This window comes from Girardinichthys multiradiatus, chromosome 22, assembly GCF_021462225.1.
Source record: "Girardinichthys multiradiatus isolate DD_20200921_A chromosome 22, DD_fGirMul_XY1, whole genome shotgun sequence".
Classification (NCBI taxonomy): domain Eukaryota; kingdom Metazoa; phylum Chordata; class Actinopteri; order Cyprinodontiformes; family Goodeidae; genus Girardinichthys; species Girardinichthys multiradiatus.
In genome coordinates this window covers 38,789,259-38,805,375 of record NC_061814.1, presented here as the reverse complement: position 1 = coordinate 38,805,375, position 16,117 = coordinate 38,789,259, and the positions used below count along the sequence as shown (strand labels likewise).

Sequence of the window (16,117 nt, the reverse complement as noted above, 5' to 3'; positions counted from 1 at the left end):
AAAGTCTTTTTCACTGTTCATGTGCTCTCCAAGGAGCTGCTAGCAGCTCTCTTTATTGTACCCAGGCTGTGTCCAACTATAATACCCTTAAATATGTTCAATGGAAACTGCAGGGAAGTCCAAGGGAAAATGGAGTAGTGAGGGGGTATTCTGTGCAGTTACTCCCTTGTGACATTTCTCAGATGCATTACAGTCCACCTCAGAAGTCTGCTATCAGGATTTTATTTTAGAGACAATAAAAACAGAATCCAAGCCTTCCAGCTTTGAGAACTGCTTTTTTTCCCTCTGAGCTGAGAAAGTGCTATAGAACGATACACAAAATTGACAAGAAATGTATTCACACTTCATTTAATAAAGCTTCAGTGTATTTATATCCATGGGGGTAGCGTTTGTGTTAACATACAGATGTGATGACAGGTAGCTGCCCAGCTAGATGACCAACAATGGTGGCTGAGTTCCCAGCAGCAGCTCTGATGTCACGCAGCGCCTTACAAATGTTTTCACAACCCTTGAACCTTCACATCTCGTCACATCGCAACCACAAACGTCACTGTATTTTATTAGGATTTTATGTGACAGACCAACACAAAGTAGTACCGTGAAGTAGTAAAAGGATACATTGTTTTCAACCTTTTATACCAATAAAAATTTGAAATGTTTGCTGTGTATTTATTTGTATTTAACCCCCTCCAGTTTACCCCCACTTAATGATAAATGGTAAATGGACTGAATTTATATAGCGCCTTTTCAGTCATACAGACCGCTCAAAGCACTTTACACCCAATCGCACTCACTAACGCTCACACATTCATACACCGATACGCAGATCGGTGAGCAACTTGAAGTTAAGTGCCTTGCCCAGGGGCACATCGACAAACAGCAGGAGGAAGCTGGAATCGAACCCACAACCTTCCGATTGCAAGACAACTACTCTTCCTACTGAGTCACAGTCGCCTTCTTCCCCAAAAATAAAACCTTGTGCAACCAAAACTTCTGTGTCCTGCCAAAACCGTTACTGCTGTGCTTAGGTGCCTGCAGTCTGCATTTGACTGTATTCTTCTGACTTGCATCTTCTGACTCTGGTCCTAAATAACGATAGGTCAAAGGTCATGCTGTTTGCAATCAAAAAGAAAGTCCCACAAACTCTCCCGTCCATATAAACAACGACAGGTACACCGAGTACCCTGGCATAGGAGACAACAAGCTTTCAAGTCACATATTGAACATGTAAAGAGGTTGAAGATCAAATGGGTGTTTTATTCAGATTGTGGTTTTTTTTCAGTGCTTCTTGTCTTATGACCTTCCTGCCTTGGTTAGGTTACTGTGGAGGTGTTTATACCTGCCTCCTCTCTGCATATGTTGGATGCTGTCTATCATGAAGCATAACGCTGCATAACAGGGCTAATCTCTCACTCCTTCCTGTACTTTATATTCTAGAGTGAACTGGCCATGGTTATCAATCCGTAGACTCATGCATCGGTACATTTTCATCCATAAAGCCATCCTTGGACTGTTCCTACTTCACCTACATATCACTAAAACAGTCCAGTCACAGACTTCGCTCTCAGGACGTTATCACCTTCAGTGGTCCGTTAGCATGATCAGAACATGGGAAAAAAGCATTTCATTCCTCTGCTCCATCAACTTGGAATCTTCTGCAGAAAGATCTGAAACTATTCACGTTGATTCCTTTGGAACAATTTTAATTTTTTTTAAGAAAAATAGAGAAATCATCCTATGAAACCTGCTTGTTTTTAGGTCATATTTTAATTTGAGTTGAATGTTTTGTTTATTTGTATTGTTACTGCATTTTTAACTATTTTTCTTGTTGTTTTTTTTATATGTCTCTCTTGGATCTCACTAAGACAACCTGTATAAATAAAAGGTAAATAAAAAAACAAGAGTTTGGGCTATTTTGCAAAGAACAAAGGACATTATTTGACTCAGAAAACTGTAAAAGAGTCATGTGTATTTGTTTTCCATCCCGCTATTCGTAAACACATTTAAAAACCATGCATGCTTTTCCTTCCACTTTACAATTATGAGCTACTTTGTGGTGATCTATCACATAAAACCCATGATACGGTATAAAAGTTCATTTGAAAAAAACAGTCAACAAACAGTCTTTTCTATTTCAGATGTCATATGACTCCACAACATCACTGTTATTGATCTGGAAAGGCTCTTGGCGGTCTGGCAGTTAGCAGGAAATCTAATCATGAATATCAGCGTTCACTTGTTGGTTATTAGCTTTGCATTATACTCAATTTGCTTTATGCCTTTTCAGTTAATACAAGGAAATCCATTAATCTATTAGTCTAGCATGCAGCCATGTATTACACTCATTGAAAGAAACTAGTCATCCAAAGTTTTCTCAAGTGTTCAATTGTATAAAACACTATTTTATGATTTCTAAAGCTGATTGGATTTATTTTGTTTTACATAAGACTGAAGTACGACTATAACTTTCAATTTCATCTCAAAACGGTCAACACTTGTGTATCTAGACTGGAATATTTTCTCCCCCCAACCAATGGATCTGCTCCTCTTAGAAACAAAAACTTCCCATTCTCTTGTAGGCTCTGAGGCCTATTATTGACTTTCTTTGGAAAGTTGCTTTGAATCACTGGCCACTCCCATCTGACACAGAGCAATTTAGATAGAAAACCAAACAGGTGACGGGTTTGGTTCCATTTGCAGACACAATTTATTAATTTCTCTGCAGCAAAGATGAAAAAATGGAGCAACATCCACACAGAAAATAGTACAGTTCCTCAGAAATACTGCATTATGAAAAACATCTAATGAAACAAGGCAACCCCAGCAATCATTGACAGGATGGGTCACTACCTCGCCGCCAATCTGTAATTATTATTTCAGCTTAAAGTCTACATCCACTCATCGGGTGCCTGAGGGGGTTTTAGTATTCTGCCCTCAGAAAGGAACATTTTACATGAATCATTAAACGTTTATTGGGTGGACGGGAACTTCTGGCTGCAACAGTTTTGTGATGAGTCTGAAGTGACATTTGTTTGCTTAAGGTCAGATAACATTCGTCAACTTGAAAGTGACACCTGGGTTTCTTTAAGGGGTTGCAAAAGGCGGAAAATAAATCTATTTGGAACATGTTTACTGCTTTACCCTGCAGGCAAATGCGATTATCTTAAAAGACAATTACTGCAGAGTTATTATTCAACTAACCTTTACAAAGACAATCTGATAAATACCTTGTGGATCTAAAAAAAAAAACTTTAATCTTTATGACGTTGAACCAGTTCATCAGCACTGAGCAGGTTGATTCATCATGAACTTGTTAAATCGTAAACAGAAAATAAATTTCTGGCCCCAATGCAGCCCTTCCCCTAAGCATTTCTTCTTCAATAAAGCGATGAATGGAAAATTGCTCTAGGTCAAACCACTTCCTGCTGAGAAAATCTCACTGACTCAACCTCTGTATTATAAAAAAAACCTCAAAGCCCTTTCTCATCAACAGACTGGTTGGTATAAGGGTTGTAATGGGGATCTACAACACGTTGCACAAATGTTAATGTTAACTCGTGCACTCCGGTTTTTATGTTATCATCAGGTTGCAGACATTTACAAGCTACTATTACACACATTATTTTATGCCTTTTTTTAGCAACACGGGTGTTGATCAAGGATGTATGAATTGCACAATTACTGATGAGTTCCCATAAATCAACCCAGGATCCACATCTTCATTTCTGTTGGACTCTTCTGCACAACATTTTGAATTGTGCAACTTTAATGAGCACAATATCGTAAAGGCTGAATGGATCTAAAATGTGGTAAAATAGAATATTTTACAGGTCATGCATCTAAACTCTGCTTGCCAATAATACACTGCTCAAAAAAATAAAGGGAACACTCAATAACACATCCTAGATCTGAATGAATGAAATATTCTCATTAAATAATTTGTTCTGTACAAAGTTGAATGTGCTGACAACAAAATCACACAAAAATCATCAATGGAAATCAAATTTATTAACCAATGGAGGCCTGGATTTGGAGTCACACACAAAATTAAAGTGGAAAAACACACTAGAGGCTGATCCAACTTTGATGTAATGTCCTTAAAACAAGTCAAAATGAGGCTCAGTATTGTGTGTGGCCTCTACGTGCCTGTATGACCTCCCTGCAACGCCTGGGCATGCTCCTGATGAGACGATGGATGGTCTCCTGAGGGATCTCCTCCCAGACCTGGACTAAAGCATCCACCAACTCCTGGACAGTCTGTGGTGGATGGAGCGAGACATGATGTCCCAGATGTGCTCAATCGGATTCAGGTCTGGGGAACGGTCCATAGCTTCAGTGTCTTCATCTTGCAGGAACTGCTGACCCCCTCCAGCCACATGAGGTCTAGCATTGTCCTGTATTAGGAGGAACCCAGGGCCGACCGCACCAGCATATGGTCTCACAAGGGGTCTGAGGATCTCATCTCGGTACCTAATGGCAGTCAGGCTACCTCTGGTGAGCACATGGAGGGCCGTGTGGCACTTCAAAGAAATGCCACCCCACAACATTACTGACCCACTGCCAAACCGGTCATGCTGAAGGATGTTGGAGGCAGCAGATCGCTCTCCACGGTGTCTCCAGACTCTGTCACGTCTGTCACATGTGCTCAGTGTGAACCTGTTTTCATCTGTGAAGAGTACAGGGCGCCAGTGGGGAATTTTCCAGTCCTGGTGTTCTCTGGTGTTGAGCTGTGAGCACAACCCCCATTTGTGGACGTCGGGCCCTCATACCATCCTCATGGAGTTGGTTTCTAACCGTTTGTGCAGACACATGCACATTTGTGTCCTGCTGGAGGTCATTTTGCAGGGCTCTGGCAGTGCTACTCCTGTTCCTCCTTGCACAAAGGTGGAGGTAGCGGTCCTGCTGCTGGGTTGTTGCCCTCCTACGGCCTCCTCCACGTCTACTGGTGTACTGGCCTGTCTCCTGGTAGCGCCTCCAGGCTCTGGACACTACGCTGACAGACACAGCAAACCTTCTTGCCACAGCTCCATTGATGTGCCATCCTGGATGAGGTGCACTACCTGAGCCACTTGTGTGGGTTGTAGAGTCCGTCTCATGCTACCACGAGTGTGAAAGCACCACCAACATTAAAAAGTGACCAAAACATCAGCCAGAAATCATAGGTACTGAGAAGTGGTCTGTGGTCCCCACCTGCAGAACAACTCCTTTATTGAGTGTGTCTTGCTAATCGCCAAAGATTTCTACCTGTTGTCTATTCCATTCGAACAACAGCTGTGAAATTGATTGTTAATCAGTGTTGCTTCCTAAGTGGACAGTTTGATTTCACAGAAGTTTGATTCACTTGGAGTTATATTGTGTTGTTTAAGTGTTCCCTTTATTTTTTTGAGCAGTGTATATCACCGTATTAATAAAAGACAACCTCTTTTTGTTCAAATTCTGAGATTAAAACAGACAAAACGTTTCCTATTTAAGGGTCAGGTAGGATTTCACAATCATTTCTGTTTGCGTGATGCCAGAAGAGAACTCCGGACCTTCACAAATCGGGTTCATCCTTGGCTACGCTTTCCATTCACTTGAAGGCACCACATACATCTATTCAAATAGTTTTCTCCAAACGTCAACATCCCAGAAATGTCCAGCTATATCCAGCCGTTAAGAAAGGAGACAGGTTCTATGTCCCAGAGATGAACGTGTTTTGCTGTGAAATGTTCTAATCCACCGTAGAACAAAAGCAAAAGATCTGGGGCCTTGTGTACTTAAGGGTCCGCAGCTATCAAAAGTTGGTGGTAGGGAGAAATTCTGAAACTTGCGGCGCACAAAAAGTGTCAGATATATAAAACCATGCGTAGACAAGTCACCGAATACGTAGCCTTCGTGCATCCCAATTTGTGGTGAATTCTGTGCAGCTGCATGTGGCGATTGGACCACCCTGTCTCTACCCATAAATACTTATGCAAAGTAGTATAAATAACAGGAAGGCATCTAACAAATAATCATGGCAACGGTGCTGTGACAATCAAAGAACTGAACAATTCCTTTTGGTGGAAAAATGCTATCTGTCTACACACTGTGATGAATGTTTGTAGTGAATTACAGCAAACCAACAACTTTTGAATGACATCAGCGACTCAAACCTGACTGAAAATAAAATGTTTGTCGGCTCAAACCCATTTAGTTCTATACTGTGCGCAAATCTAAACAGCGCCATCTAGCTGCTGCGTTGAACTTAATTATAGCTCAATGCTGATCATTATAATGACATGAATAAGCCTCCCATATTTCTATTAGGAAGACTGTCACCACACACACTATGTGATGAACTTTAAATCTTTATAATCATTCAGGACACCACCTTGAAGTTTGTTCTCAAGACAACCATTATAATTAGAAAAATTATAATTATATTTATAGTATAAAGCAATCCTGAGTAGAGGAGGCCAACGTGCCGTTGCATTAGTGAGACACATTCGCGCATCATAAGTAGGCTGCACATATATTGAATTAAATTTCTATTCTCTAAAGCATATCCACTTACAGATGGGGCCCTTATAGCAATATCAGTACAGTCCATAGCTCTGATTACATTCAGCAATCGTCTCCTCGGTGCAAATGAGAGCCACAATTTATATAGGCTTCCGAATATTTTCACGGAAGGTCAAAACTTTGATCGGATTTCTGCACTTTTTTAGAAAACGTTCATTCTTGTACAAACCGAGTTGTGCGTAAAACACTGTACCGCGAGGTTTTTGTGCGTAAGCACGCCTTGTACATGAGGCCCCTGGTGCTGATACTGTCTGAAGCTGGTAAGAGAGTGTCATCATCCTCGGGGAAACAAGACCTGCACCGACATGGACTGAAAGGCCACTCAGAAAGGAAGAGGTCACACTAAACTCAAAATAAATGATGCGAGGTAGAGAAGATGTTTGTTGATGCTTTTAAAGATCAATAAAGGAATCATTTTTGGTTTTAAGCCAATTACTTAACAGGAAAAAGAAAAATCAGATTCATCAGATCATTTAATCACCAGAAAGAGAAAATTAGCAAATTTTAATCATTAGCCAATGTTTTTTTTATGTTTAAAAAAGAGGATGGGTGCTTTGCACTATTGCCTCACAGCAAAAAGATCTTTGGTTCTATTCTACACATAGCAAGCATGGCTTTACTCTACGTATAACACTTCCTTCAACCAGGCAAAAACATGCATGTTAGCGGTCACCATGAGCTGCCCTTAGCGTGTGCTGGTTGTCTGATGTGTGGCTCTCTGTGATGGACCGCGACCCCACATTGACATCTCACATTAGTCTTACAACCAAAAGTTTAGAAAGTAAATACATTTCTTAGGTGAAATTACATCAACTTCATTTGTGCGTTAATATAAGTTCTAAACTGTCTGTTTATTAGTGCAGAGCGTGGTGTAGCGGTAGAGAGGTAGAGGCCTCAGTCCTCGACGCAGCCGTCCTGGGTTCAAGTTCTGACCCAGAAGACCGATGCTGCATATGTCCCCCCCCCTTCACTTCCTGTCTGCCTACTTTAAAAAAGTAACAAGAATAAAGGCAAATAGTACAGCAAAAAAATAATTAGCCAACAAGCCCACTCAATCTTTTTTTTCTATCACTTTCTGACAGGAGTTATGAGGTTTAGCTGCCTCACATCCTTTAAGCCAGCGGAAAGAGTTGTGGTTAGTCAGGGGGTTCCTCATCAGATGAAACATGACTGAGCTCAACTACTTGTTTGTTGTTAAAACAAAAAAAAGGTTATTAAAGCGTGAAAACGACCGGATCACCGCTATATCAACATCAGCCTTCCTAAAAAGCCAATTATTTGACAAGTATTTGTAAGTTATGGTTAAGCTCTCATCCATTTCTTGGAAACCAGAAGAAAGAAAAAAATCACACTGATGATTTTCAGTGTTTGTGGTCATAAACACGTCTCAACCGAAGGCTCAGGCCGAGAATATCTCATACTACCACAGAAAACCTGTCAGGGTGCTGCGTAACAAAGTTACACTCAAGTGAGTTCATCACTCCACTCAAGCTGTTTGACACAGATCCAAAACTATTTTAAATAAACATACAGCAAGACGTTTTCTGTCAATGGCAAAACATGAACGGGTTCGAGCCGATTGTCCTTTTTATTTGCTTGAAATAAAGGATTTCCTTAAAGAGCAAATCTCTCTCTGCGGAAAGTTCTAACTGTTGCGTTTTCAGCACACAGTAAAGTTGGGAAAAGTAAAGGAAAAAAAGTCAGGACGTTTTACCATGTGGGAGTTCAATATACTGAAATGAAGAATTAATTTTAAGTTTACTCAGTTTCAAGGACTTTTCAGCAGGTTTAAATTAAGGCTGTACAAATTTTAATTTTTCAATTCAATTAATCTTTTCAATGACATTCTAATCTATTCATATGCATTTGTGATGTGTATTCCTGTGAAATGAGCCACAAAGTTTTAAAATTTGTTTTTAAAGAACAAATATCAGGAGGAGAGAACAACAAAAACGTGTCCAATATACAGCATAAAAGTCTCAAACTGATGTGGCAAAAAAACTGAAACCCGACCCAGATTCAAGCATAACCAAGGTGGTTTTTAATGGACGGACAATGCTGAGAAAGGATGTTAAACTAAGTGATAACTCTAACTCCTGATGAACAGAGCCACAGAGACTCTTTCTCATCATAAGCAGAGAGACTTGCATGCTGGGTAACACTGCATCCAACAGCAGTTTTATCTCTACATTCTAGCACTGTTTTGCATGTAATCATTCCTGAATATTTGAGCTTGTGGAGTGTAAATCTTACCTTGTAAAGTTCTTTCAGCCAGGGTTCCTGCAGAGTTCCAGGCTGAAAGACAGAGAAAAAACACAGTTAGTGAAATTCTTAAAACAAGAGACAGTTTTAAACTCAAACTTAAACTCTCAATAATCAATGATAAAACCAAACCCTTTGTATTTTTATGATGAGCTCCAGATCTTTGAGGTTGGAAGGCCTCCTTGCCATCACCCTAATCTTTAGCTCCCTCCACAGATTCTCTATCAAACTGAGGTTGGGACTCCTGCTGGCCCGCTCCAAAACATTTTTTTTATTTTTATTTCAAGTCAATACAGGTCCTTCTCAAAACATTAGCATATTGTGATAAAGTTCATTATTTTCCATAATGTAATGATGAAAATTTAACATTCATATATTTTAGATTTATTGCACACTAACTGAAATATTTCAGGTCTTTTATTGTCTTAATACGGATGATTTTGGCATACAGCTCATGAAAACCCAAAATTCCTATCTCACAAAATTAGCATATTTCATCCGACCAATAAAAGAAAAGTGTTTTTAATACAAAAAACGTCAACCTTCAAATAATCATGTACAGTTATGCACTCAATACTTGGTCGGGAATCTTTTGGCAGAAATGACTGCTTCAATGCGGCGTGGCATGGAGGCAATCAGCCTGTGGCACTGCTGAGGTCTTATGGAGGCCCAGGATGCTTCGATAGCGGCCTTTAGCTCATCCAGAGTGTTGGGTCTTGAGTCTCTCAACATTCTCTTCACAATATCCCACAGATTCTCTATGGGGTTCAGGTCAGGAGAGTTGGCAGGCCAATTGAGCACAGTGATACCATGGTCAGTAAACCATTTACCAGTGGTTTTGGCACTGTGAGCAGGTGCCAGGTCGTGCTGAAAAATGAAATCTTCATCTCCATAAAGCTTTTCAGCAGATGGAAGCATGAAGTGCTCCAAAATCTCCTGATAGCTAGCTGCATTGACCCTGCCCTTGATAAAACACAGTGGACCAACACCAGCAGCTGACACGGCACCCCAGACCATCACTGACTGTGGGTTCTTGACACTGGACTTCTGGCATTTTGGCATTTCCTTCTCCCCAGTCTTCCTCCAGACTCTGGCACCTTGATTTCTGAATGACATGCAGAATTTGCTTTCATCCGAAAAAAGTACTTTGGACCACTGAGCAACAGTCCAGTGCTGCTTCTCTGTAGCCCAGGTCAGGCGCTTCTGCCGCTGTTTCTGGTTCAAAAGTGGCTTGACCTGGGGAATGCGGCACCTGTAGCCCATTTCCTGCACACGCCTGTGCACGGTGGCTCTGGATGTTTCTACTCCAGACTCAGTCCACTGCTTCCGCAGGTCCCCCAAGGTCTGGAATCAGCCCTTCTCCACAATCTTCCTCAGGGTCCGGTCACCTCTTCTCGTTGTGCAGCGTTTTCTGCCACACTTTTTCCTTCCCACAGACTTCCCACTGAGGTGCCTTGATACAGCACTCTGGGAACAGCCTATTCGTTCAGAAATTTCTTTCTGTGTCTTACCCTCTTGCTTGAGGGTGTCAATAGTGGCCTTCTGGACAACAGTCAGGTCGGCAGTCTTACCCGTGATTGGGGTTTTGAGTGATGAACCAGGCTGGGAGTTTTAAAGGCCTCAGGAATCTTTTGCAGGTGTTTAGAGTTAACTCGTTGATTCAGATGATTAGGTTCATAGCTCATTTAGAGACCCTTTTAATGATATGCTAATTTTGTGAGATAGGAATTTTGGGTTTTCATGAGCTGTATGCCAAAATCATCCGTATTAAGACAATAAAAGACCTGAAATATTTCAGTTAGTGTGCAATGAATCTAAAATATATGAATGTTAAATTTTCATCATGACATTATGGAAAATAATGAACTTTATCACAATATGCTAATTTTTTGAGAAGGACCTGTATTTATCTTTAACTAAAGAATGTAAATGAGGAAATGCCAGGAAAATCCAACCAGAACAGCTTAAACTTATTTGAAGTTAATCTGTTTAACTAGAACGGATGGGTGCCAGTGGCCCAGGTGAACTCAAGCAGACTGAAATAAAATCAACAAAGGTGCCTTAGGCAAGGTATTATTTTAAGGGGTGCTCACCTATGCATGCATGTGATTATACATCCCTTCTAAACAGACTTGTTTGTTTTCTTGGTTGAATTAAACAGCATAAAGGACTTTAAATCCACCACATATATAGCAGCAATTTTATTCTCTTCAATTACATTATATTTAAAGGTCAAAACATCTCCAGGGCTTCTCACCATGATTTCCTCTTTTTTTTGTTTCCCTCCCTCTGACACCCTCCCCCACTTCCCCCTCTTTTAAAGGCTATTCCCAGACCTGGACTTCATTTAGTCTGTGTGGTGGAAACAGAGACAGGGCAGTCTACCATTTAAGGAGAGATCTCCCAATGTCGATAACCATGTCTGATGAACGACCATGTGTGTGAGCGTGTGCGGGGTGAGAGAGAGAGAAAGTTTGTCCTAACGAGACCAGTCTATAATAACACGAAGGGGATTCACAGGCTTTGTTGGCATTTGTTACAAAGAGCAAATACATTAGAAAAGTAGGCTCTGTACCCCAGGATGGCAACAAAGCACAAAGCTAAACAAATACTTTGTAGACCCGGTAAGTTCTGGTTTGCGGTTACCAGTACTACTCACTTTTCCATTCAGTTACTGTAAACGCATAGAAGACCCAGACAAAAATAAGCAAACAGGCTTTACTTCCAATCCAATCAAAATCCTGTTATTTCATTGTATACGTAAAAACACAAAAAACAAGATGTTTCATTGGGATGTTCAATAGATACGTATGAAGTTATTAATCTACTGTAACGCTGTTTCTTGTACGTATGCTGGCATATTGAAAAATGCGTCATGTGGGTCTAAACATGAGAATAAAGGGGATTTTGTGGAATAAGGCTGTTTCCTTAAAAGATTTTTAGTCTACTTCATGTTGTCAGACAGGTACTATTTAAGTTCTTAATTCTGGCAGTAATCATGTCTGGGTGCTATTTCTCTCAAGCTTTAACAAGGGAGGGAAATTACTTTTTCACACAAGGCGACGGTTTGAATTAGATTTTCTTCCTGCTTTTTAAAACTGCTTTTTTATGTGTATAGTATAGTATAGTATAGTATAGTATAGTATAGTATAGTATAGTATAGTATAGTAAAACTTGTTTCATGTAAAACATTTAAGTGTGACAAAAAAAGAAAAAAACTGAAGAAACCTTTAAGGGGACAAATACTTTTTCATGGCACAGCACAAGCATAAGAATCCACATATAAAATTATTTAACAGCAGCAGCACGGAATAAGTGATGATTTTCTGTTTGAAATAAAAGTAATATGGGCCATGTAATATGTTTTTGTTAAAAAAGATTATGTCAATATGGTAAAACCAAGATATTTTAACTTAAAATGATCATCTCAAAATAGCCCATGCCTAGCCAAGCTAATTAAAGACAGAGGATTAAATGAGCTAAAGAGAACTGTTTGATAAATGTTAATACTAATGTTATCAAGGGGTACCTGAATATCTCAGGACTTAGCAAGCATGTGCGCTGTCCCAATCTCAGCCGGATCAGGCAGAGCGTGGCTCTATATAAGGAAATGAGCAGTGGAGCCCGTCATCAGTCACAGGGATGGAGGAAGACAAAGACAGTGAGACAGATGCAAGCATACAAAGGAACAAACAGGCTCAAACCATGGAGATGCCACCTGACTGCCATGGTAATGGAGAAACAAACAAACTGACTTATGCCCTTATGTTTAGATCCTGACCTTCTAATTCCTGGTAAAACCAACAGCACTTCCGTACAGTAACAAGACAGCCTGCTTCCACCTCTCTTCTTTGTTTCTGTGTTACACGTCATATATTGGGTTATTATAAGATTACAATATAACACCATAAATGCATCCTGGTGACAGTTTTTCAAACAAGTCTGAAAGTATGTCATCACTGCTTGCTAGCTGCATGAAACCATGGAGAGCTTTTCTCCATCATTTGAGATAAGGCTGATGTTCCAGCTTTGATGTGGAGCAAAGACGGTTCTAGGGAACAGATGTCGGCCTTGCCAGGGTGGCTCAGAGGAGTACCGGTGGGGCCCTCAGAGGCCCGAGCCATGGAGCGAAACTGGGCTAATAAGAGAAGAGACGTCTATCTCCGTAGCGTCGGCTCAAAGCCGCCCACCCTCAACTTATCACAAGATAATTCAGAATTAATTAGAAAGTGGGGCTACACAGACAGAGAGGTATAAATAGACCCACACCTCCCTGGCTCCTCCTCGTCCTTCAGTGGAACTTTCACTTACTCACTTGTCTCCACCTCCTGTCTCTTCTCTGCCCATGTACTGTTTTCTGAGCCAATGGCCTACTTTTCGAGGAGGAACAAAGAGACTGCGCTGCAAAACAAATCAGGTTTAAATTTAGGCCTTCAGAGTAAGGTGGGATTTAAATATGTGTACTGTTGTTACCCGGAGAGCTAACAGAACTGTCCTTATGTCCAAATTGGGACAAAAAAATAAGCAAAGTCCTGGACACTCACATTTTATTGCAGAACCTTGAAAAAATATTAATACCCATTCAACTTTTTCACGTTTTGTTATGTTACAATCACAAAATATTATTTTTATTGGAGTATGTGAAGCACAATTGTAAGGTGGAAAGAGGCGACAGCATGTTGTTGGAATGATTTCCTTCAACTGGGACAGGGAAATGGTGGGAATTTACAGAAAGGTGGATGGAGCTAAATACAAGGCAATCCTGGAAGAAAACCTGTTAGAGACTGCTAATGAGATCAGAGTGGAGCAGAGGTTCACCTTCCAGGTGGACAACACTAAACACACAACCAGAGCTACAATACAATGGTGCAGATCAAAGAATGCTCCTGTGTTAGAATGGCCCAGTCAAAGTAAAGACATAAATCCAACTAGAAATCTGTGGCAATGCAGGAGAATTAATGTTCACAGACACTCTCCATCAATAACTAAGCTTGAGCTGTTATAAAAATAACAATGGGCAAACATCCAAGTCTCTATACGTACAACGTTTATAAAGCCATACCCCCATATTGTAGTTTATCTTTTACTGATTATATTACATTTTGGGCAAACCTTACGCCAACTACTTTTAGTGTTTTTGCTTTGACTTGACTTGAAAGGTTGTTCTACATCACTTTTCTTCTATTTCACAACTATGTGCAATAAGGATGTGCAATATTCATCTCTATCTAAACCCCCTACACTTTCACTTATTGCATATGGTACATGTTATGTGTAAAGTTATCTGTGTTGTATCACTCTACATTGTTTTAATATATATATATTTTTTTCTTCAATATTTTGCCGTTACTATAGTTACACAGTTAGACACACACCTTCGCACTGAGAATAACTCACTAAAAATATATATTTCATATTCTGAACTGCACTTGCATAGGAAGAATTTTTACTTTCAGTTTCAATACTACAAACACATGGCTAAATCTAGTCAAATGTGTGCAAGCCAAGATCCAAGCCAACAAACATAGCAAAGTAAGACTCCATCTGAAAGTACACAGCTGTCCTAACCTTAACTCACAACATACGTTTCACCACATGCTAGTAAGACCATCACAAAGAACAGCGATGATGTGAGCAGAGGGAGAAACTCCCTTCTGCTTTTCTGTAGTTTGGTGAAAGTGTCAGGTCATAACCCTCAGTCCTCCACACAGACTCAGAGGTTGTGACCTGAAATGAAAACACTGTTCTTTCCACTGGAACTCTTCAGTGAGAAATTCCTTGCCTGACAGCAGTCTGCAGCGTAGCAGACTGTACAAAGTGGTGGTTTGGAGGGGTGTTACGTCAAGGCTCCACTCATTAAAACCCCCCATGGTGACCAGCTCCACATGGCAAATATGGTGGTATAACCTCAATTTCCTATTATTAATATTGCTGTTGAGGCCAATAACCAATATTTACCCCTATTATATATATTTCCCTAGCCTATAGACATGGTGAAAAAAAATCTTACTCATGGGACTAATACTGGTATGTTAAAAAATTACCAACATCGGCTGATACCGGTGTTTTTGCAGATATATTGTGCGTCCCTACAACATGTTGAAAAACAAGACCTGGGTGCAAAAGTTAGAATTTATTGTAGATTTTCCAAAATCAAATTAAATAACAAATGATGCCTAAGGTTCAACAATGCCTTTTTTAGACAAAGGCAAGGCATATAAAAATTTGGTCGGTGATCATGATTCTCTTTGTCAGCATAAATACAATAGACAGAACAAAGGGAAAGCAAAAGTAACTACAGAAAGATCTCTTTGTGAGCCATTTCAGAGCAAACGCAGAATCCCAGATCATCACTTCAAACTATTTCATACAACTTAACTGTACATGTCAACACAGACCCAAACTGGCCTTGGCCTGCATGGCGGGACCTGGCAGTGTGGCCTGGTCGGAGGGTCTCGGTGCCCTACGTTACACCCTGTGCTTCTCTAGCCTGGGGCCTTCCAGAGCCGAGTCCACCAGTCCTTCGCTGCTCTCGGGGGCTGTGTTGCAGGCCTTCTACTGATCTCTCCTCTCTAATAACTATGAACCTCCAAGGTAACAAACTCACTCACATACACCGACACAGATAATCCAAGTGGCTGAAAATCTTTCAAACACTACTACATCAATGTGGCCTGCCAACTTTGATGCTGGATCCAGTCTTGATTTAATAAAGTCAATCATGCAATTAGGATTCGGTCTTGTTATCCTTGTTGTAGAGCACATCAATCCTGGCACATGCTTCTCTATATGATATGCCTGAAAGGCCGCAACAGGGCATGTTAATAGAAAAGAAAGCTGGTTTACTTGCAGAAAAACAAAAAATGAACTCCTTTAATTCTGCCAAGAACAACAGCCATGACAGACCTATGCCTGAAACTTGTTGATGGCTCCAAACAATGAATGGTTGAGGTGCCTCTTACTTAGGGATATTAACTAAATATTAGAGGGGGTGGGGAAGGAGGAGGAGGTGAGACTTTCAAAATTAAGAACACTGTACCAACTGCCTTAGCATGGTGGTGGCAGCATTATACTGTGGGGCTGTGTTACTGCCAGTGGCACTGGTGAAATTTACTCTACAGATTCTGCCAAAAAAAAGAGTGGTACAATTTCCAGTCAGAAATAAGCTTGAAGCTTGCTGATGGCCACAATGGCTTGCGGTTTAAGTGCAGCTTAACAGATTTTTAACCATGATGTGATATATTCATATATTTGTGACGGTGTATGTTTAATTTTATCCCTGTGTAAGTTAGTTGGTTGTACAAACATTCTA

At 40.4% G+C, this 16,117-nt stretch overlaps 1 protein-coding gene across 2 annotated transcripts in view; it reads right to left on the bottom strand.

Annotated features, from left to right (window-relative positions):
• LOC124858855 (inositol polyphosphate-5-phosphatase A-like) overlaps positions 1-16,117 on the bottom strand; it is a 188,744-nt gene that overhangs the window by 128,873 nt on the left and 43,754 nt on the right. For both annotated transcript variants that reach the window (XM_047351131.1, XM_047351130.1), the window contains exon 2: positions 8,797-8,838. In XM_047351131.1, the coding sequence (XP_047207087.1) occupies positions 8,797-8,838 (42 nt within the window). The remainder of the gene's footprint in view (positions 1-8,796; positions 8,839-16,117) is intronic.